Source organism: Barbus barbus, assembly GCF_936440315.1.
Source record: "Barbus barbus genome assembly, chromosome: 34".
In the NCBI taxonomy this organism is placed as follows: Eukaryota; Metazoa; Chordata; class Actinopteri; order Cypriniformes; family Cyprinidae; genus Barbus; species Barbus barbus.
In genome coordinates, this window is record NC_136762.1 from 15,625,378 (window position 1) to 15,649,172 (window position 23,795).

At 39.4% G+C, this 23,795-nt stretch overlaps 2 protein-coding genes across 3 annotated transcripts in view; both read right to left on the reverse strand.

Annotated features, from left to right (window-relative positions):
- LOC306854265 (transcription elongation factor SPT5) overlaps positions 1-11,960 on the reverse strand; it is a 42,059-nt gene extending 30,099 nt beyond the window's left edge. For both annotated transcript variants that reach the window (XM_079392133.1, XM_079392137.1), the window contains exons 1-3: positions 11,894-11,960; positions 11,354-11,671; positions 11,211-11,255 (exon numbers count right to left, since the gene is read on the reverse strand). The gene's annotated coding sequence lies outside the window, so the exon portion shown is untranslated. The remainder of the gene's footprint in view (positions 1-11,210; positions 11,256-11,353; positions 11,672-11,893) is intronic.
- A 4,726-nt stretch (positions 11,961-16,686) lies between these two features.
- LOC306854507 (pleckstrin homology domain-containing family G member 2-like) overlaps positions 16,687-23,795 on the reverse strand; it is a 46,687-nt gene continuing 39,578 nt past the window's right edge. The window contains exons 13-19 of the mRNA XM_079392601.1: positions 23,627-23,719; positions 23,437-23,535; positions 23,158-23,202; positions 22,495-22,737; positions 20,769-22,293; positions 19,614-20,676; positions 16,687-19,474 (exon numbers count right to left, since the gene is read on the reverse strand). Of these exons, the coding sequence (XP_079248727.1) occupies positions 22,727-22,737; positions 23,158-23,202; positions 23,437-23,535; positions 23,627-23,719 (248 nt within the window). The 3' untranslated portion in view covers positions 16,687-19,474; positions 19,614-20,676; positions 20,769-22,293; positions 22,495-22,726. The remainder of the gene's footprint in view (positions 19,475-19,613; positions 20,677-20,768; positions 22,294-22,494; positions 22,738-23,157; positions 23,203-23,436; positions 23,536-23,626; positions 23,720-23,795) is intronic.

Genomic DNA, 23,795 nt, shown 5'->3' on the forward strand with positions numbered 1-23,795 from the left:
TAGATGTTCCAGGGCTGCCGGGATGAAGGGAAGAGGATACCGGAACTTGATAGTAATAACGTTGAGTTTTCTGTAGTCAATGCATGGGCGCAAGCCTCCATCCTTTTTTGCCACAAAGAAGAAGCTAGAAGCAGCAGGGGATGTCGATGGTATGATGTAACCCTGCTTCAAGGCCTCCTCTATGTACTCCTCCATGGCCTTCCGTTTGGGAAGTGACAGAGGATAGATCTTGCCGCGGGGCACTGACTCACCTGGAATGAGGTCGATAGCACAGTCCCATGGCCGATGTGGTGGTCTTAGGGCAGAAAACGTGGCTAAAGGGGGTATAACATGGAATTTCGACAGACTGCTTCTCGACGGGACTCTTGATGGAGGTGGAGTGGATGGGTAATGGAACAGGATCCGAAGGCAAGGGCTGAAGGAAATCCGGGAAACATCGAGAGAAGCAGCTGTCACCCCACTTTAGGACCTCTCCTGTGCTCCAAGAGAGGATGGGATTATGCTGCACCAGCCAAGGACGTCTGAGAATGATATCCACAGTGGAGCCCTCCAGAACCAGCAAATGTAGAGTTTCGACGTGAAATAGCCCTATCTGGAGTTGAATGGACCCCACACTGGTCTTGACGTAACGGCGAATGAGCGGTTTTCCAGTTATGGATTGGATCTGATAGGTGGTTTCAGTGGCCGAAGTCGGGAGTCGGAGCTGGCGGCAGAGACTTCCGGCAATGAAATTGTCCGCTGAGCCGGAGTCAAGGAGGACAGATACTGGAAGAGTAACATTAGAGGCAGTAAGTTGCTCGCATGTGGAGAGAGGATTCATTTTCCTTAGAGAGGGTTGAATAGCACTCACCATGGGCCGTGGTGGATGAAGGGGACACGCCAGGATCATGTGTGCATTAGCTCCACAGTATAAACATAGCCCTTGCCTAAGCTGTCTCTGCCGCTCAGCCGGTGATAAACGGGAGGAGTCGGTTTGCATAGGTTCTGGAGGGCTACTGTTCTCTGGCCGGCGATCGGGAGGAGTAGCAATGGCTATGGACAGGTCTGACTTACATGAAGCCATGCGATTGGAACAGCGAGTGGCAAGTTGAATGAATCGCTCGAGTCCCATGGAGTCGTCATACGCAACTAGGTGTAGTCAAACTTTAGGATCCAATCCTTGCCGGTAAGCCGTTAGGAGAGACTGCTCTTTCCAACCACTAGCAGCCGCTAGCGTCCTAAACTGGAGCGAATACTGGTTTATAGACATGGAGCCTTGTCTCAATCGGTATAGCTGCTCACAAATTGACGAATCTCCAGGGACTCGCCAAAAACTTCCTGGAAATGGGCTGTGAAGTTCATGTAAGTTTGAGCAGCAGGTCCATCTTGGTTCCAGATCGTCTCTGCCATTGAAGAGCGGGGCCTGTCAGAGAGGAGATTATGAAAGCAATTTTAGACTGTTCAGTTGAAAACATCTGTGGCTGTAACTCAATGATAAGAGAGCACTGTAGTAAGAAGCCATTGCACTCCTCCGCCGCGCCAGAGAAGGACGCTGGTCGGACCATGGGACTGGCGAATACGGTGGGTGAAGGAGAGCTGATGATGTTGACAGAAGACAGTGGAACTGGAGCGGAGGGTGCCGGTGGTGCTGGCGGGTTGAGCGACACCTGTTTTAAGGAATCCACAAGCTCCTGGAAGGGATCTTGCACGCTCATCCTGCCACTTCAGTCTTGGTCCGATCTTCTGTTATGTGAGTATAGATCTGGACACAGGAGTAAGTTTGAACAATGAATGGTTTATTGAATTGAGAGGTCAGAATTGAAGACAGGGAACTTGAGGTGAGTAATCCAACACTGAGTTTGTCCAGGGAGGTGAATACTGGGAGTAACAGGAATCCTTTGCCTTTCAGGAACTTGTGGAGCTAGAGACCAGGAGAACAGGGGGACCGGAGATCGGGAAGCACACACCTCAGCGTGGAGTTTGAAGCTGCAGATGACATGCACAACTGGAGGAAGAGAATTCAGGTAAGTAACACAGGTAAGTCACTTTACTAGTATCAGACGATAGTACCAGTAGGTTGAGTCCACTTCTCATTTACGAGATCGGACAATGGATGAAGCTTAGGTGTGTGCTTATAAACTGTGCCTGATTGATGAGGTGATGAGGGACAGGTGCAAGTGATTAGTATTCCGGAGAGGATGTGCGTTGTGACTGGCTGAGGGGAGAACCTGACCGACTTGTAACAGTAGTTTTATTAAGTAATTTTATTTAAAAAAAATACTGATCTGAATTAATATAAATAATTAACTAAACTGTTGGGTAACATTTAAACAAACTGGATTAAAATATTATAAAATATTTTTTATAATTCCATATTATAAAGTAACCCAGATGGGAAGGTGCTATACCAACCCATAGTTTGGTTATTTTTAACCCAACATTTTTTAGCAAGTGGTGACCCATACTTGGAATTTATGCTCTGCTTTAAACACATCCAAGCGCTCACACACAGTAGTGAACACACACACCGTGAACATATACCCGGAGCAGTGAGCAGCCAACGCTGCGGTGCCCGGGGAGCAGTTGGGGGTTCGGTGCCTTGCTCAAGGGTCTCACCTCAATCATGGTATTGAGGGTGGAAGAAAGCGCTGGTTATTCACTCCCCCACCTACAATCCGTTACCTTTGGGTTAAAAGTCCAACTCTATCCATTAGGACACGACTAGGTTGACGTCAGAGCTTTCTAAAAAAAAAAAAAAGTGACCCTTTATCTAAATTTTCTTAGCAGTTTATGAAAATTCATTTGTTGGATGCCCACCATCAATGAGGGGTGGGTTGCACCAACAAGGATTAAATTAAGCAAAGTTTAGAGCTAATCAAGGATTTGTTGATCTGGGTTTCATTTTAAATCTAGTTGTTGCACCACTTAATTTTAAATTTAGATGAACAAATCGGGGATTAGAATTCTAACCTGCGATTAAAACCTCCATCTACGATTAATTTTCTCCGCCATGATGGATTTGTCATGTAATTAATCAGCAACAATGTTAATATAACTTATCCTCTATCTCTGACATAAGTTGCTTTTGTCAGTAAAATAAATATAAACTTGTAAAAGGTCCGCCGTCTTTATAAAACTACGTATAGAGACCATTGATCAAGCGCCTGATCAAGCACGCAATAAAACTTTGAGGAAGTGCATAAATGGATTTCATAATCTTGGAAATATATATGTATTGCATCAATCAATGGAGTACAGCTTATGACAAAACAACCGAGATAAGAGAAAATAACTGGCATGATTCATGGAATGACTCCGCTCGTGACAGCGGCGCCCCGTCCGTTTGATCGCCGTCCAGCACGCTTGTGGAGCGGCCGCGATCCTGTCTTCTTTTCTTTGTAGTATGCCGAGATGCACCGAGATACGTGATGGATTCACATCACAGGCTCAGCAGACGCGAGTTTACTACAGGCTGACATGACCCTCACAATTTTCGGGCTCAGTGCGCTTTCATTTTCATTTTTAATTATAATAAACACCTCTGAGACCTGACGACACGCCCCCTGTTTCTGTCTTTGTTCAATCAGCCTTGGGAGGTTTATACAATAAAGTGCAGTTACAGTATATCATATACTGTAACTGTAAGCGCACTTTATTGTATTTAAACCTCCTCACCTGTAAATTTAAAGTTCATCCTTAATTGAGATTTAAATCTGAGTTTAAAATTATGGAGCAACAGGATTAAAGTTAATCTATTTTAAATCCAGGATCAAACTGACAGTTTAAATGTAAACCTGCTTATTTTAAAAACAAGGTTTAAAATTTGGTGCAACATAATTATTAGATAAACCTTGATTTAATCTAGATTTACGATTAATCCTTGTTGGTGCAACCCACCCTAGAATTTAAATCCCAAAAAGATATTCTATTCATTGATAACTTGCACCCAATCACATTATTAAATCAGGGCTCGCAAAATTTCTAAATCCCTGGTAGCCCTTCGGGCAGGTACTCTTCAGATTTTGGTAGCCCGAAAATTAATTTAACTAGCCCAAATAAAATAAAGACCATAAATGTCAATCAAAAAAAAATTCAATACACAAATATCAACGAATATCAAGGAAAGAGTTTTATTTTACTATTTACAAGGTATTTGCAGAATTCTTAAAAATCTATTTAAGGCAATTTGAAAAATAATTTCTTATACCATTTAACATTTAAAACTGTCTAAGGCCTTAAAAACTCTTCAATATAGTTGTATCAAATGTAAGGACCCGTGGGAGCAATGTTCCCTCTAATTTTTTTTCTTGCTGATCAAAACTTTTCTCTATTGGGCGGACACTTCAGGCACCTGAGCAAAAGCGTTCTTTATACCAGACCTGTACAGCATGCACACAAAAAAGTGTGTAACTTTTAACTTTAATGTGCTATTTATATTTGATTTGACCCTTGATGTAACTAAATGATGTACATTTTAGGTTACATGAGAAAACATTTTTACTGTACAATACACTGCAGTTCAAAAGTTTGGATCAATAAAGTTTTTTAAAGAAGTTTCTTATGCTCATCAAGGCTGTATCTATCTGATAACAAATACTGAATATTATTTCACAAAATAATATTGTGAAATATTATTGCAATTTAAAATAAATGTTTTCTATTTTAATATACTTTAAAATTTTATTCATTCCTGTGAAGCAAAGCAGTATTTTCAGAGTCACATGATCCTTTAGAAGTCATTCTAATATTCAGATTTTTAATCAATGTTGGAAACAGTTGTACTGCTTTATTTTATTTTTTTTTACTGTATTTTTTGGGACCTGTGATATTTAAAAAAAAATAAAAAGTTAAAAACAACAGTGTTTAGTCAAAATAGAGTCAAAAACTATTCAAAAGTTTGGGGTCAGAAATGTTTTTCTTTTTAAAGATACTTTTAAAAAACTAAATACTTTTTTAAAAAAAGTTTAAAGAAAGTTAAATAAACTTTATTCAGCAAGGATGTGTTAAATGGATAAAATTGATAGTAAAGACTTCTATTGTTAGAAAATATTTCTATTTTGAATAAATGCTGTTCTTTTAAACTTTTTATTAATCAAAGAATAAAGTAACACAGGTTCCAGAAAAATATTAAGCAGCACAACAGTTTCAACACTGATGATAAATCAGTATATTAGAATGATTTCTGAAGGATCATGGGACACTGAAGACTGGAGGAATGATGCTGAAAATTCAGCTTTGATCACAGGAATAAATGCTATTTTAAAGTATAGGTATTAAAATAGGAAACCAATATTAGAAATTGCAATAATATTCCACTATATCGCTGTTTTTTCTGTATTTTTTTTTTTTTAATGAATACAGCCTTGATGAGCAAGAGACTCAAAGTCAAAGACTCAAAAACAAGGTCAATTATTTATCAGGTTTATAATATAGCCCTAACATAATATATTATCAAAACAAACAATTTAAACTGATAGAATAGAATAGAATACAAACTGAAGCAAAGCTTAAATATAAAAAACGTGAACATGAATTCTTCTATAGCTGTCTAAACATCATTATGAAGTACAGTTTGTACAATACACTTGTGTGACTGTACGTTTCAGAGTTTTGTTACTGTTCTTTGCCCATCCTTCACTATTTCCAGCACTTAATCAAGCCACTCTTCTTTAATACATGAGGATGTTTTATTTCACGTCATTGTGTTCGCGTTGTCTCTCGTGTTGAGCGCACCGCAACCATTGAAGTATTCAGTTTCTACAGCGACTCATTTGGTGCATATCGTTCTCTTTCTATGAAACCTGTAAACCGCATTCACTGGTTCTAACTCTGTCGTGATATCAGCTCTATAGCGGTTTGCCCGAGCATTGCTATTCTTTCCCTTTTACTGCGGCATTCAATCAAATGGCTTCCCAACTCATTTTTTGTGTGCTCGAGGCACATTATTTCTTCTGCGCAGCCGCGGTGGAAGAAGAGCGTGGTCGCGCGCGCGCTCAGCTTAGAGGGAACACTGCGTGGGAGCCCTGTATTTAAGGTAGCCGGTCGGGCAGGGCAGTGACACATTTTGATAGCCCGACTGGAAAACGCAATAGCCCCGGGACGTCGGGCTAGCGATTTTGCGAGCCCTGTAAATAATGACTATACAATTTTGTCATCTGTCATGGCAAAATAACTTAAATCTGGCCTTGATGGTTTGATTGATGAGTGCCAGTCCCTAAGCCATGTTTAAAATATTACATAGCTGCTACTCTTTCGTACACTCATTAAATTATATTCAAAATATGGAGAAAAAAAACTTTCTGTGATAGGAAATATATATAGGCTATATTTATATATATTTACTGCAGCAGCAGCGGTCGTGGCAGTTGTCGTGTGAAGGCCTCCTCATGTGATGACCGAAGAGTGTAAAGACCATCGACTCTACCGTGCGACTCCACCGGGCAGAGACACCGGCAAAGGATATAAGTATCGCTTTTGATTTCTCCTCTTTTCTACTACTTGTTTCACCTTTGTTTCAGTTTTTTATAACCATTTCTTAATATGTATAATTGAGTTGTTTTTAACGTGTTTGGCAGTGTTATTTCTTAGGATTACTGATAAACTATACTGTCGAGATTTGTATTTGTTGTCTATTTTCATTTTAGTTAAATAATGTCTGAATTTATTATGTCTGTATAGGTCTTTCAAGTTTTAGTTTTATTCAATTTGAGTTATTTTCATACTTCAACAACTAAATGGAAATGAAATATATATATATACACAAACCCGATTCCAAAAAAGTTGGGACACTACAAATTGTGAATAAAAACAGAATGCAATGATGTGGAAGTTTCAAATTTCAATATTTTATTCAGAATACAACATAGATGACATATCAAATGTTTAAACTGAGAAAATGTATAATTTTAAGGGAAAAATAAGTTTATTTTAAATTTCATGGCATCAACACATCTCAAAAAAGTTGGGACAAGGCCATGTTTACCACTGTGTGGCATCCCCTCTTCTTTTTATAACAGTCTGCAAACGTCTGGGGACTGAGGAGACAAGTTGCTCAAGTTTAGGAATAGGAATGTTGTCCCATTCTTGTCTAATACAGGATTCTAGTTGCTCAACTGTCTTAGGTCTTTGTCGCATCTTCCTCTTTATGATGTGCCAAATGTTTTCTATGGGTGAAAGATCTGGACTGCAGGCTGGCCATTTCAGTACCCGGATCCTCCTTCTACGCAGCCATGATGTTGTAATTGATGCAGTATGTGGTCTGGCATTGTCATGTTGGAAAATGCAAGGTCTTCCCTGAAAGAGACAACGTCTGGATGGGAGCATATGTTGTTCTAGAACTTGGATATACCTTTCAGCATTGATGGTGCCTTTCCAGATGTGTAAGCTGCCCATGCCACACGCACTCATGCAACCCCATACCATCAGAGATGCAGGCTTCTGAACTGAGCGCTGATAACAACTTGGGTTGTCCTTGTCCTCTTTAGTCCGGATGACATGGCGTCCCAATTTTCCAAAAAGAACTTCAAATTTTGATTCGTCTGACCACAGAACAGTTTTCTACTTTGCCACAGTCCATTTTAAATAAGCCTTGGCCCAGAGAAAACGCCTGCGCTTCTGGATCGTGTTTAGATATGGCTTCTTTTTTGACCTATAGAGTTTTAGCCGGCAACGGCGAATGGCACGGTGGATTGTGTTCACCGACAATGTTTTCTGGAAGTATTCCTGAGCCCATGTTGTGATTTCCATTACAATAGCATTCCTGTATGTGATGCAGTGCCGTCTAAGGGCCCGAAGATCACGGGCATCCAGTATGGTTTTCCGGCCTTGACCCTTACGCACAGAGATTGTTCCAGATTCTCTGAATCTTTGGATGATATTATGCACTGTAGATGATAACTTCAAACTCTTTGCAATTTTTCTCTGAGAAACTCCTTTCTGATATTGCTCCACTATTTTTCGCTGCAGCATTGGGGGAATTGGTGATCCTCTTGCCATCTTGACTTCTGAGAAACACTGCTACTCTGAGAGGCTCTTTTTATACCCAATCATGTTGCCAATTGACCTAATAAGTTGCAAATTGGTTCTCCAGCTGTTCCTTATATGTACATTTAACTTTTCTGGCCTCTTATTGCTACCTGTCCCAACTTTTTTGGAATGTGTAGCTCTCATGAATTCCAAAATGAGCCAATATTTGGCATGACATTTCAAAATGTCTCACTTTCAACATTTGATATGTTATCTATATTCTATTGTGAATAAAATATAAGTTTATGAGATTTGTAAATTATTGCATTCCTTTTTTATTCGTAATTTGTACAGTGTCCCAACTTTTTTGGAATCGGGTTTGTATGTGTGTATATATATACATATATATATATATATATATATATATATATATATATATATATATATATATATATATAAAATTTATAAGTATGTCTGTGTGTGTGGTTGTACATATACATATATATAGGCTATAGTTGTTGTTTTTTTGGTGTTTGGCTTAGTGTTATGTTAGAATCATTATTATACTCTTATACCTTTTTGTTCTTTAATATTTCGAATTGTTTTTAGCTTCATTTTCTGTTTTTCATTTAAATGTTAAGTTTAGAAATTTTGTTGTATGCATTTGTCATTTTTATTTAATTTATTTTTAAAATGTGTGTAGGTAGTATTTATAAAGTTTTAGCTTTTAGTTTTGTATCTGTTTTTAGTTGTTTTAATACTACAATTGATTGCTTGTCTGTTGTCCTCATTTGTAAGTCGCTTTGGATAAAAACGTCTGCTAAATGACTAAATATATATTGTGACGAGTCGGCTGCCTCCCCCCTTATTATCATCACCACCCCGTCCCGTATTCACCGCCTTTCTCCAGGCTCCCGACAGGAGTGGGTGTGTGAGAGAGTAGGGTGCTGAAACAGCCAGGGCTGGCGGCGTGTGATGAGGCTCACCTGATGTGAATAGAGCCTCATCACCGCCGCTGTTTAAATGCCGAGCGCGCCTCTCCTCGGGAGACCGGTCTCTTCCCCGTGCATGCACGCTGGTGTCCTCGTGGGTCCAGGAAGGGAGCGTCGAGAAGGGAGACTGCCGCACCCGTGACGGCTGACGGGCCAGGATGCGGGCCGTTTAATCCCCCAGAAGTGCCGGGGGCCAAGGAGTAGGACGAAGCCGCTGGAAAGAAGCCGCCGCCACTTGCTCCCGGATCCGAGAGGGGAGTGCGTGCGGCCACCAGACCCCGCCCCTTCTGAACACTGCCCTCCTTCACGAGCCCTACAGCACGATGAGGACACCAGACCCCCTGTTTTTTTTTTTGGACACTTTTACCCCCTTTTGGACACTATATTTGATTATTTTGTTTAATAAAAACTAGTGGTGTCAAAATTAGCGCGTTAACGCATGCTATTAATTATTTTCAGATTAACGCGTTAAAAATATTTAATGCAATTAACGCAGGGGCGGGGCTAGGGTTGGCCACCCCATTCGCAACTGCTGCCTCTGTCTCTTTTTTTTCTTGCAAAGGATTGCGTTTATTTAGATGCAGAATGTCTTTATGACCACATCAAACGGGTGAAGTTTCAAACACGTGCTCTATACGTCGCCTCCACGCCAGACGCGAGTCAAACAAGCGCGTAAAAGATACTGTGCTCGTAGCGCGCACTCTTCAAATACACGCACAAAGGTGCCGGTGCGCGCTGTAGCCTATATCATTTCATATCATACAGCGAAAGAAACTACGTGCATGCAATGTCGTAGTTATGCCGTCAGTTAAGGCATGAAGTTACCAAAAAGGCGATTAAAGCTGCCTTAAACTGTGTGCATGCATGCAATAGCCTTTGTTATACAGTATATGCGTCACATTTAAGTACATGTCTCTGAAATGGTTTTAAAAACTGTCCTGAGGCACCCTAGCACTGTCTCCCTCATCTAAAATACCCAATTCAACTCATCCGCTCATTAGTTGAGACTTTCAGACCTGAAGTGAGTCAGAAAATGTAAAGAGATTTGTGAGAAAATACGATGCATGTCAGATCCCCATCACCTTCAGCAGCAGCAGCTTTTAAAGCAATAGCAGGCAAATAAGTTAATAACCAGCTGCGGTGATGTCTATTAATCCAAGAACATAAGAAAAAAAGAGGAAATCAATAACTTTTATAGTTTTAAGGGGTTCATCTATATTTAATTTAGAATTTAGTGTTTGGTAAGTATTCATTTTCTGTATATTTCTGCTGAAGGGCACAGCTAGCTAAATATGCCATTTATTATAATGGGTTCATGTGAAGATTGTTTTAAGTTCACTTAAATTAGACGTTAAGTCTAATAAATGTTAAAATTGATAGCTCTCAATTATACTGTAATGCTGAATGGCTACAGTCAATGGTTAAATATTCAGGGGGCAAAACATTTTTTTTTATAGAGACATCAGTAGTATTGATATCAGTGATGCTGGCCTTCAATCATGAAAAAGATACCATTAAAGAAATATAAAAAATATACTGTCTTTATGTTGTTTGTACAGTGTACATTTGAAGATTGTTTATTTAAAAACTTGAATGTTAGGTGGGGTTAAGCGTGATTAATCACGATTAATTTTAGAAAAATGTGTGATTAATTAGTTCATTTTTTTTAATCGATTGACAGCACTAATAAAAACCTCTCCGAGGCCTGACGCCACACCCACGGTGTCTGTCGTTTGCTCCTCCCGCCACAATATATATAGGCTATATATTGTAAATTATTTTATATTAATTTTGCCATAACACTTTGTGATAAGGGTGACATCTGTACTTTCTCACTCTGAACTGCACTGGGCTGTATGTACATAATAAAAACATATTACACCACAGTATCTACAAATGGTGCTGACGCTAATGTTAGAAGCTTTCTGAAATGCATCAGCGAATGAGTGCAAGAATGTATTCCAGTTACAACCGTGTGTAAACTAAAGGTCAAAAAAAGAATAAACAAAAGCACAAAAATCTATGAGCCCAGAATTTCAACATCACTGCCCACAGTATTATTCAGCAAACATTTAGCCTTCATATTAATGCAACTTATCAAAAGCAATTTATCTTTCCTCCAGTTACAAAGCAATTTAAATTGTTCAGTTATCCGAACGAGTAAACAATACATTATTATCAAAGGCCAGAGATTCAAACGCCCCTTCAAATTATTTTTGGCAGCATATTCAAATAGTATACTGATAACTAAAGATTGCGTGTAAAATCACATACCTCATAATCAGCTAGAGTTGGTGTGTACAGCATGCAATCCTGTTTCTGTTAGAGAGAAACCACACCTTAAACAGAAGCAGAGCAACAACAAACTAGACAAATTTTTTTTTTTAAGTAAAAATCAGTTCTAAACCATATGGTACCACATGGCTCAGCTCCCTTGTGATCCTTTTCACCGTCTCCACACTTTCTTTGCTGCATACTAATTGACACTTGATCTGCCTTGTCAACATGATCAGCAGATACAGAAATAATGAAGTAAAACGGATGGAATAGTGGAGTAAATCGGTCCTCATATCAAATATCCAGCTCTTCCTCACCAACACATCTGTCATCAGGCCTAGGAAGAGATGGGGTGCTTTGAGTGGCTACATTTCCCCCTCCCTAGGGTTTGGCTTTTTTGTTAGTAGATACAAGATATAGAGCACATGGATGAAGAAACATTCTGCCTGTAGCCTAATCTAAAAAAAATAAAAGAGGGAAGAAACAAATGCACATTAAGAGAAACAACAGGAACATGCCTTGAAAAGATGCAACAATATTTTATTTATTATTATTTACTTAGGCCAATATTGATCTAGGCTATTTCCAATTATGTTAATTTAACAGTAAAAACCTATTTCATAAATCACTGACACTAAGAGACATTTTTAAAACTGCAATAATCTGTAGCACAGACCTACCTCATCAAACATTTCTGGAGAGAATAGTTTAAGACGTCCGTAGACAGAATTTCACATTCACGCAGACGAGGTCAGTTTGTTTTCATAGGTCAGGACTCCAAGGAAAGCCACGCCTGTGTCCAAATACGTCACATACTTATTTTGAAACAGGAAAAAGCATCGATAAGAAGATAAGTCGAAATGTTTGCAAACCGCTAAAAAGAAGTTTGCTGTGTTGGTAAGTAAAAAAAAAAAAAAATCTTTGGTCTTTACGAAGACTTGAATGTGTGCGTCGTTTGTGTGCATGTGTGTAAACAACAGTTCAGCATGATTATGTGTTTTGAACTGTACACAGGCACGTTATTACTTAGAAATCACTAATAAATATGTATGCGTGTGTGTGTGTGTGTGAGTTATCCAGCAAGACAGTGAAATGAGAAATGTGGTTCCTCAACCAAGATACTGTGCAAGGGTTCTGTGATCAGTGTCATTAAACATATCATGTATTGTGGGGAGAGGTAAACACATATGTGAGAGGGATAGAGTGTGTATATGAGTATAGGTAAGAGTGTTATGTATTATAAAAAAAAGGGTTATTAAAAAAATTGCACATTCGGTTAGAGTTAATTTTATGTCATAAAAATCAGTGCACTATATATTTATTAGTGCACTGATTCTTACAACATAAAATGAATGTTGATTTAATGTGCAATTACCCCCCCCCCCCCCCCCCTCTCTCTCTCACACGCATATTTTTAATGATATACACTGATCACAGTACCCTTTCACAGTAACTTGGTTGAGCAACCACATCATTTCACTATGAATTGCTGGATAACTCTGTGTTTGTGACAAATTATTTTTGTATTATTCTGTATTAATGATCACATAATGATTGTCAATGTTTGTTTGTCGTGTTTTACAGTATTCTACGCATTTTTGGTCCTAGCATGATGCAGAGCAGTTCTGCTGGGATGAGGGGTTCCTGCTGCAGTTTCAACAGTAAAGAAAGGTATGGAGGAATGGTGGGAGCATTTTTCTAGATACTATAGTGATTGATTTTTGTGGTTTAAAATCATAAATATTCTTGTATGCAAAATGATGAGGTAAATACTATTTAATGACAAATATTTAGTGGACCAACACACATGTATTCTGTATTTTTAACAGGAGTGCCAAGAGGACATAAAGTGGAAGTTTGTAAGAGACATTGGCCCATTGTTGTGCTGGATACGGAGTCACCGTGAATTATTCTGTGGGGAGGTGGAAGGGCCTGCCTTACTCCAGATGGACAGTAAAAATCATCAAAATGCCATCAAAGACTACCTGAGGTCGAATCGGATGAAGCAAGATGTCTTTTTATTCATCTTTCAGGACCTGAAGTGGGACATTCACATTGACTCTATCGTCAAAAAGGCCTAGTAGGGGTTGTACTTCCTTCGCCAGCTGAGGAAGTTCAACCTGCCACAGGAGCTGCTGAAACAGTTCTACTCCGTCATCATTGAATCCATCCTCTGCACTTCAATAACTGTCTGGTTCAGCTCAGCTACCTCAGAAGACTACGGAGGGTAGTCCGGACTGCTGAGCGAATCATTGGTACAACCCTCCCCAGTCTCCAAGAACTGTACTTATCCAGAGTGAGCAAAAGGGCTGGCAAAATCACTCTGGACCCCTCACATCCAGCACACTCCCTCTTTGAACTGTTACCGTCTGGTTGACGCTACAGAGCACTGATTAGATTAGATTAGATTAGATTCAACTTTATTGTCACTGTGCAGAGTACAAGTACAGAGCCAATGAAATGCAGTTAGCATGTAAACAGAAGTGCAAATAACAAAGTATATAATTAAATATAAAAAATGTGTATATACATTAACTTTTATGACATATAGTGCAAGTTATGAGGTGGAGGGGGAGAGACTAGCTCAGTGCAAATGACTGTACATACAACTTAGGTTGCAAGGAAGTATAAACAGAAGGTGCATTATAAAGTGAGGTATGTAAGTAGCATATGTCAGCACTGAGCGCCAGAGCGACCAGACACAGAAACAGTTTTTTCCCTCAGGCCATATCTACCTCACAAACAGTTAAATGTTCTCCCCACTGTGCAATAAAACATGCAATACCAAACTATCCATACTTATATTTATTATACATATGTTTTTGATTTAATATATCATACATCTATCCACATTCCCTTGCATAATTTGTATATAGCACATCTGTACAATACAATATTCTGATTGTTTGAGTATCCGGAGGAGCTGGACACATTCATATCAAATTGTCTTGCTGAACAAGGCTTGAAAGTCCATGCCATGTTTCTGTGAATAATTTAACAGGGCAAGGAATCTCTCTATGTAGCTTATGTATGTATGTGTACTGCATTCCAAGAACTGTTTATCTGATCATTCAGCTGTTCATTTATGATAGTTGGAACATATATCTTCTAGAACATATATTTTTTGTAAAATATTTTTTGTCTGTTTATTCATCTTTAAATACGTGGAGGACCTGGACACACTTCATATGAAGTTTTGTTGATGAACAAGGCCTGAATATCAATGCCATGTTACTTGTTATAATCCATCAAAGCAAGCAATCTCTATTTTGCATATGTATGTGCAGCCTACTGCATATGGAGAACTGTCAATCCTGTCATTCATATGTGAACAATTGATGATAAGTGGAACAACACATCTTTAGAAATGTAAATGACAATTATAAATTATAACAATGTGTTGTGACTTTTACAATAACAATCTAATTATCCCCTTTAAATTTGATAAATCAAAAAGGTGTCTTAGGTAGTTTAAAATCGATAGTAATAAATGAGAATTTATCTCTTTACATATATGAATAACGTAAGGTGTAGAGTTTTTTTTTATTACAATTAGCCTAATTTTCTCAACTAATGCAAGCAGAGGCGTCATGCCCATTTTCAACGCAACTTCCAAAAGACAAAAAATAGCCGAATAATATTTTCTATATTTGATACAATCACACGAGCGTGATTAAATCGTTCAGCGCGTCATATCATCAGCTGCTAAATTAAAATCTGCGTTCTCTGGCTGGCGCTGAGACAGACGCGTTTTTACAGCGCTGCGCATTATAACCAATCACACACGATGCTGTTGAGCTTATGAATGCAATGACCAATCAGAGGCGTTCAGATGAGTTATAGCTGAAATGCTGCCGTTTTCTTCACTCGCTCGCTGACTGAATACTGGAGAATTCTCTCGTTAGAAACAATAACGTGCAGATGTGTGTATGAATCTGTAAGTAATATATTCATTTCACAGTGTAAACAGCTTCAGTGATTTTAATGGGAGTTTTTGAGAGTGCTTGATTGTGCATAAATATGCATTAAATAATGCTTAAGTAGCCCAATGCACAGGTAATCATGAGTTAATCATAAACTCATGAAGAACTAAGTTAAACCATAGGCCTATTAATGATTACTTCATCAGCAACTAATGAACATTTGATTCAAAGATTAAGTAATCAATAAATTGTTATCAGTTAAATGTGTTGTAGCTATAAATTACCTAATGACTAAATGTTTTTATCCAATGAAGTAAATTCATATGTTAATTACCACATTGGGTCGAAGCCATGCCTTTAAACTTGCAGTTGTCTGCTTTAATTATTAGCTAATGATTTGCTAAGGTATCATTATGTTATGACTTTACTTGTTGAGGCACATAACTATATTAACTAATTGTTAAGTAATATGTCATTGTGGTTATAGATTTTCAATTAGTCATGTGACTCAACAACTAAAGTACATCGATTTAGTTCGAGTTCACGGGTGGGAAGTCACGGGTTTGACTGCCGTTCCAGTGCAATTTCACGGGGAGGTTGGAAAAACACGGGTTACGCAGCATTAGTCAACACTAAAATAAGACATTCATCCACACTCAGTTTCAGTGGTGTAGATGGTCAGGAGTGTGCTTTTTTTACTTTTCCCTTTTCAAATCTCATATCGCATCGGAAAGGCATTAATTTTCAATAAAAATGAAGGGAATTTGAAAATAAATGTATGGGGTAGGGTTAGGGTAGGTGTAGGGAGGGCTTTATTGTCCCAATAAGGTGGCATCCATTTATTCATTTGAATTAAAACTATAATTTACACTCAATACGTTATTATTGACTACTGTTTTATAATACACTACAATACTGAGGTGCCACTATTTGCAATAAGTAGTATAAATACCAACACACTCTCCACCCTCAATACCACGACTGAGGTGAGACCCTTGAGTAAGGCACTGAACCCCCAACTGCTCCCTGGGCACCGCAGCATTGGCTGCCCACTGCTCCGGGTGTGTGTTCACTACTGTGTGTACACTTGGATGGGTTAAATGCAGAGCACAAATTCCGAGTATGGGTCACCATACTTGTCCACACACCACTTCCCTTTCCCCTTTCCCTTCCTTTCCCATATAGTTAAAAAATACTGCTCTTTTCACTGGGTGTAAATAGCATCTATCACTATTTACACCATGCAAATAGCCACTGCCTTATTTATTTGTCTGTAAATGCAGTTCTCGGATTTTTCAGTTTAACATTGGGCTATGAACTACTTTTTACCTAGCATTTACAAAAATGTGACATTGATTCTTCTAGCCCTATGCTTTTTCCCTCCTTTTAGACATACCCATTCAAAATCTACCATGATATCACAGCAAAATACAATTTTTTTAAACTAAAAATAAAGTTGTGGTAATAATGGCTCAATTACACTATGCAAGGTTTTATTTAGGTACAAATAACAGAACACATTTTCCATACAGTGTGAATTTTTTTTTTTTGACAGTAAGTACAGAGCAGGTGTGAACATCCATTTTCTTTGCACCATTTCTAGCAGGCATGGTTTGGAGCATAAAGGCCTTAGGTAAACAAATCTGAGATATATGTTTAATTGGCTTAAGCATTCATTGATTGTGACAATCTCCTTTAGAAATCAACAATGTATTACATTAAAAATACACTAAAAATTAAAAAATGAAGAGTCCATTTGATCAGCATTACCTTGTCTTAGTCTACACCAGAATACTTTTCTTGGGTGTGATGGAATGCTTTTTCATTGTGTACAGCAAACATTTTCATCAAGGCAAAATATTAGATCAGATGTTTTGATGTTTGTATTAACAACAATCAAAGCAGCGATTCATGTTCCCTTATTTTCAAATGTATTATTAACCAAATCCATATAGAACACTGGCAAAAAAAAATATTTTAACATACACGAGTATGTTTTGTCTGAAACACACTATTTTCCAGACACGTCTGGACCACATTCATGAAAAATGTGCAAAACAAAGAAACAAGAGTTAAGTGCCAGAAAACAACTACTTCATAAATAAGTTCTTTATATATCACAGCCAACTGAAAGCCCTTAATGACACAGGCTTTAGTTCTATTACATATAATACATTTGCATATGACAGAGTCTTAAAAGCAATAAAATAATTACTGGCAAATATAGCAAAGCAGTCTTTTACTAATGTTTTACTGGTATCCTGGCCAGGAAGTAGGGTTGAAGGTTAAAAAACAAATAAAATCACTGACCATAGCATCAACTGGCTGACACCTGTATTTTATAGTCCATGATTTTTTTTGTCTGTGTAGAGTGGACCTGGATCTCTAAGCTGACTCCTCTGTTACATGCTTAAGTGCCAGATAAAGTGTCTTTGAAGAACGAGACATACCAGACCCCAGGAGCACACCACTCAAAGCCTTTTGCAGTTCTGCATTGAGAAGTTGCAGCTATTGATGCTGACCCTTCTCCTGCTCTGGCTGTCTGCTACAGGGGACAATGTCTGAGTCAGGCTGACTTGTGCATTGCTAAAAGATGCTATCCTCCCACTCCCAGCAATCTGCAAGTTGACAGTGGTGGCATAACTGGTTTTTAATGTTGTTTTGGACCCTTGATTAGGAATACTTTCTTCGGTTGGGCACTGAATGGGACTCTCTCTCAAATGTGGGTCAGCTGGAGCGACATAGGGACAGATCAGGGTGCTCCGACAAGTCGATTCTGCAACCTCTATGTCATCTTGCTCTGTCTCGGTGCAGGACAAAGCATCAGTTTCAGTTTTGGGCTCTGTGTTGTATTTAGTCAACATATCATGTACATCTGGCCAGGCGATGCTTGTGAAATGTTTTCCGCTATGACTGGTCCTTTCAGTTGTTACCGGTGAAAGAGGGCCAGGGCTGATAGAAGATGGGCTGCCACTGTATGAACCCCCATGAGAACTTGTTAACCCCAATTCTGAACCCACTGACCATCGTCCACTTTCTGCCCAAGACCTGCATTCGTGTCTAGTTGGACTGGGTGGTCTATCTCCAAGAGCAACAAAGGGCAAACTGGCTCCTCGTAGCCTCCTCTGGCTCTGAGAGTTGGTTGCTGAACATGAAGACATCCCCATTGGGGTAGGAGAGATGATTCTGGTGCCTCTTTGTGTAGAGATTGTTTCCACTTTTGTTGGAGAAGATGCATTTGTTAATGAGGGATTCCTTGGCTGTGGATTAGCAAAGCCCCATACACTTGCAGGAATGCCAATAGGGGGTGGAGAGGTGATTCTGGGGCTCTCACAAGGAGATAAAGAACAAGCTGATGTTGATCTTGAGATCTCCAAAGAAAGAGGGGTGAAAAATCCACCTTGCCTGGGGGCTCTGGGATTTGGTGGCTTTGTTACCAGATGACTGGAGTGGATTGGAGCAGGTGGAGGGGAGCACATTCGGGTGACTGGAGATGGGCAAATAGAAGGGGACTGTACACGGGAGCTAGGCTCAGAGGACGGAAAGGGACGAGCGACCCTATTGTGCAAGGTTGTTCTTTGAGGATCATGGAAATGAGGGAGTCCACCCATATTTGAGTGTGGTGCTTTTTTATGGTTAGTGGCCCACCCGTTATTACTTAAGCTGTTGTTATTGTTATTATTACCATTTAAACTGGTGTAAGTAGGCTGTTCAAGAGCAGCAGAGTTTAGGCTGTTAGCAGATGGAGCTGAATGGAGGCTAACTGGAGGTGCAGGGGATATTGAGCGTTGACTACGGTAAGGAGGAGGGGTCTGAACTGTTGCTGGACTAGATCGAAGACTGTTCGATCTGAATGGGGATGGACAAGACCTTAGGGGTTGACTTCCTACCCCGGTGCTGGATGTACTTCTAAAACCTGACTCCGCACTTGATTCTAAGGTGATGGGTTTGGGTGATGGTGACCTTAGCCTTACAGAAGATGTGGGCAGAGAAGAGGAGCTTACAGATGGGGAAGCAGTCTGAAGATGTGCACCTCTCTTGGCCATGGTTTGGGAAATTGTCTGACTGATACAAGAGGCAGCAAGAGACTTTGTAAGAGCTGAGGCCGTTGAGGACAGTCTGAAGTTCTGGGCACTTCTAATTGGAGAGGGTGATCGCATTCGGAGGTTTGGGCTAAAGGCAGATGGTGGTTTTGCATCTAATGGACGTTCACAATCAAAAGGAATGTTTGAAGGCTTATCATTAGGATCCTGGGGAAAAGATTGTCTATGAGTAGAAAGGCCAGAAGTTGATGTATCCTGAATCTGTTCCTCAGTCCGCAATGATATATGTGGCACTCTAAAAGGCAAGATAAGACAGATTAAAATTAAATCAAATACTTACACTGCTGTAATATAGACTACAATGTCATAACTTAAATATAAATTGGATACACCCTATTACTACAGCTTGGTTTGTGACATGCTTAGCAGACTACCTCTGAGCGGCTGGAGATGATGGATTCCAATTGGTGAAGGGACTTCTCTTTCCTGTGGCAGAGGGTAGATTGGAAGGTCTTTGGCTAGTAAACCTTAGAAGCTCATCCAAAGGAGATCCGCCTACAGGGGGTGTACAGGGTGGGCTCAAAGTCTTTGAATTATTACTTAGGTCTTCTTTGGGTTTAACATCCAGTGGACTACTCTTGCCGCATGAACCAAGCAGAGGCATCAATTGTGTAGGGCTTGTTGTAACCTCCTGGGCTAAAGGGTATGAAAGCTCTGATCCTTCAGAGATAACTACAGTGTTTAGAACACAGGTTGCTGGCTGTAATGGGGGACATGCACCAACTTCGCTAACAGAGGACACTACAGGTGTTATTTCCTCCATGCTAGTGGTTTTAATATCAGCACGGTACTGCATGGAACTCAAATGCCCTGTATGTATTTCATCTTGTTTATCATCTATGGACAATATGCTTTCACAGTGGTGTACACTTAAGCCCCTTTTTTCCTCTACACTGTGAGTCTCTTCTTCTAAATGTTTAATGATTACTGGGTCAATAAAAAGTTCACTACTCTGACCAGAATTGCTCACAAAAGCAGGGTTCTCCTCTTGGAATATCAGTCTTTCTTCAGTCCTATTTATTGCAGTGGATTTCTCCACAGCATATGAATGGTTCTCCTGAATGGACTGTAGTACATTGTCAGCATGCTCATCCAATGGAAATCCGGCTAGTTTGGATGGCACTTCTGGCTCAGCTTGGACTTGAGTTCCAGCACAAGTTGACAAGGATTGATCTCCTTCATGTACTTTAGACTCACATTTTTCTAAGGAGCTTTCTCTATCAGATACCTGTGATTCCATAACAGTTGTTAATATTTGAACTGAAGTAGCAGAGGATTCAGCCGATGAAAAATACAGTGAATTAGATCCATTTGTTGAGATCTCATCTGGGGGCCCAATGAGATTACAATAATTTTCTTGGTGATATGTCGTAGACAGCTTCTCCCTTAAAATGATGTGACCAAAAGGTTCAGTAGGTGTTGATACTGAAGATTCTTCTGCAACAAAACAACAGGCAACATGTTAAAATAATGAGTAGAATAACATCACACAATATCATAATTTAATTATATATGGATTATGAACTCACCCGTGGGCTGATTTATGATCCTTATATCCCCCTGGTGTAGCTGTACTTGCCGAGACTTGGATGAAGTGCTCCGTTTTCCCTCCACTGACCATGCTCCCCTACACACTCGTGCTTTCTTCTGGTGTAGTGGTACTTTCATGCTGCTTGCTTTCGCTGTGTACATGCGTGCAAGCATTTGCACTTTATTAAGAATCTTTTCTGAGTTTTCTACCAAGCATTGATTGACTGGTCCACCCTCAAAAAATCCTAAATCTGGTACCTCTTCCATTCCTTCATAAAGGGTACCGCTACACGTAACCACCTTGCCATGACGAGACCATCGGCCAACTTTAATCTGGCTGGGAAGGCTATCCAGGTTTCCATTAGAGGACATCATAGCTCTTGTTCTACTTCCATACTGAAGAGATGTCTCCGCTGTCTCTTTCGTCTGCAGATTAGATATGTCGGAAGTGTCTGGATCGCATTGTGAATGATCACGTTTATGCTGCACCTGGGTTGTTGTGCAATTCAGGAATGCCTTGTTTTCCTTAGAAGCATCTATATCTTCACCACAGCTCTTTTCCTTTGGGAAAGGGACTTTCAGAGAGTCTTGGCCAGTTCTTTCTTTCTCCTTCCAGAGTTCCATACAGGGACTGAACTCACAAATGTCTTCATCCTTTTTATCTGCAGTCTTGTTGTTTAATAATTCTTTTTGTTCTTGGATAACATCTGAATGTGAAAGAGGAATGGCTGTATCAGCAGACTCCTCGTGGTTGAAATTCTGGTCAACTTGGTCTAATGTTAGAAGTAATGAAGATGCTGCATGAGTTTCAACACAGTCTGAGAGGCTACTCTCAGACTCAAGTAGACTGTCTTGGTGAACACAAACATTAAATCGAGACACCGAATCCTTCACTAATCCAGCAGGAATATGAGAGAAGCTGTTTCTTCGGGCTGTCTGACCTTCCTCGACACCTGCCTCTGCAGCCTCATAATAGCTGCGTATCTTCTCAATTATTTGCTTGTCACTTTTGGTTAGTTTTTGCTCAGGTTCTGCTTTGGGGACAAGAGAGCTGTCTGTTGCTTTTAATGTAGTAGCAATGTGAGCACAAGCTGACTTAGCCACACATGTTGTGTCATCAATGGTTTTGTCGAAATTATCAGATAGATGAGGTTCTTCACTTTTACTGACAGAGTCCTCAGTGTCTTTTTCCCCCTTTTCATCTGTGGCCTTCAACATTTCTGGATTGGATGATTCACTATGACTGGGCTCTGGTAATGTCAACTCTCCTGATTGATTCACTTCTTTGGAGGTGTGCAATTGTGATGATGCTTTCTCAAGCTCCTCTGGTGGAGCAACATTTGCTTCACAGGATGGATGGCTGTCCTCTTTTTTGTCTGAGACATCTACCAGCGTTTCTTCTGGTTCTGATCTTTCGGTATCATTGGTCTGATGTTTATTTTCATCCACCTCAGCTACTAGTGGTTTGGATTCATCTAACTGTTGTGGCTCTGATGGCTGGAGTTCCGGGGACTCTGGAGTCAACTGGCACAGTGGAAAGCAAAATGTTTTGTAAAATGTCATTTTCTTATAACTACAATCTTACATTAACAAATTACCAGCATTATTACTACAAAGTCACTAATGTCAATGTGTATACCAATAGCAATAAAGCATTGAGTTGAGTTACTACAGCAATTATTGTCTTGGCATATTGTTTTAGGTGTCAAAATGTGCTATATGTACCACTTCAGATGTTAACTCTGCCATGCCTTGTCGAGCACGGCTCTCATTAATGAACTGCATGATTTCCTCAGTAATGGACAGTGTTGGTGGTGGAGGGAGTGGGGTCATGTCATCCTCGTCCTGACATAAAGCCAGATCATCACGGCCAGATTCAACTTCAATGACAGAGGATGCCAGAGTGCTGGTACTGCCTGATGAGCCCATGCTATCAGCCTGTGGGCACAACTCCCCTTCACTGCCAGCCTGAAAACCCATTAAATGGCCAGAAGCATAGATATACAAAAAATTAAATAATGATAAACATTTTATCACAGCTGTGATTCCAAAAGTATAAAGAAAACCTATTGTTACATGATTGCATTATGTTGCAAAAATTATATAATTAAGATTGTACGATATGTACTATTTAATGGAAGAAAATGAAATTCTGTCGCACCTTCAAAGAACCTGGATTCCATGAGCAGTGAGGCCATGGCAGATCAGAAAGAGAAAAATAGACAAAAATTATTTTACTTTTTTCTTTTTTCATAGACTCTTCCATCCTTAAAATCTATATCTTATTTCATATTATGTTTACTTTTCACATTCACTTTCAAAGCAATATCACTGATCAAAGAACAACAAGATAGCATAATTATAGAAAGTAAAATAACTAAAGTCTACACTCACCACTTTGCTGGAAAGCAGCTTTGATATCTTTGGCAGGTGCTTGAGGCATATAAAGATTAGATTTTAGACTTTAAACTTTACAAACCTTATTTTCCATATTTTTCAGAGTACAAAAGTACAAGAATTTTAATTTGGTGCCAGCATCAATATAACTTAACACTAAATAAATAATAACTTAACATATAAAATAAATGCATTATGCAGCTGTGTATATAACTCAAAATAGTTTTAGAACTTAAGAACTTAATTTTATGCCTTTAAAAATATATTCACCAGACTGTCTCCTTCCACGCTTGTAAGGCAGGTTACCCTCGAGGAGGAGCGGAAGGCATTTCTTGGCTTTCTCAGGGGTGTAGATGAACTCTGGTGGCTCTGTCAAGAGTTATGAAGTTCACTTTTATGAATATTTGAAATAGAGTGGTTTGGCATTTTAAGGTATTCCAATGAACACTACATGCCAGACCTGATTGCCTTCTTCCTCTGTGGTAGTTATGAACATCATCCAGTCGTGGAGAAGGCATTGGTTTTCTTATTGGCTCCTGATAAAACTGTGGGGCTAAGTATGGTACAAAACATGAATAATACACAGCCAGTCACACTCATTCCCTCAAACAACAGTTGAAAATGACAAG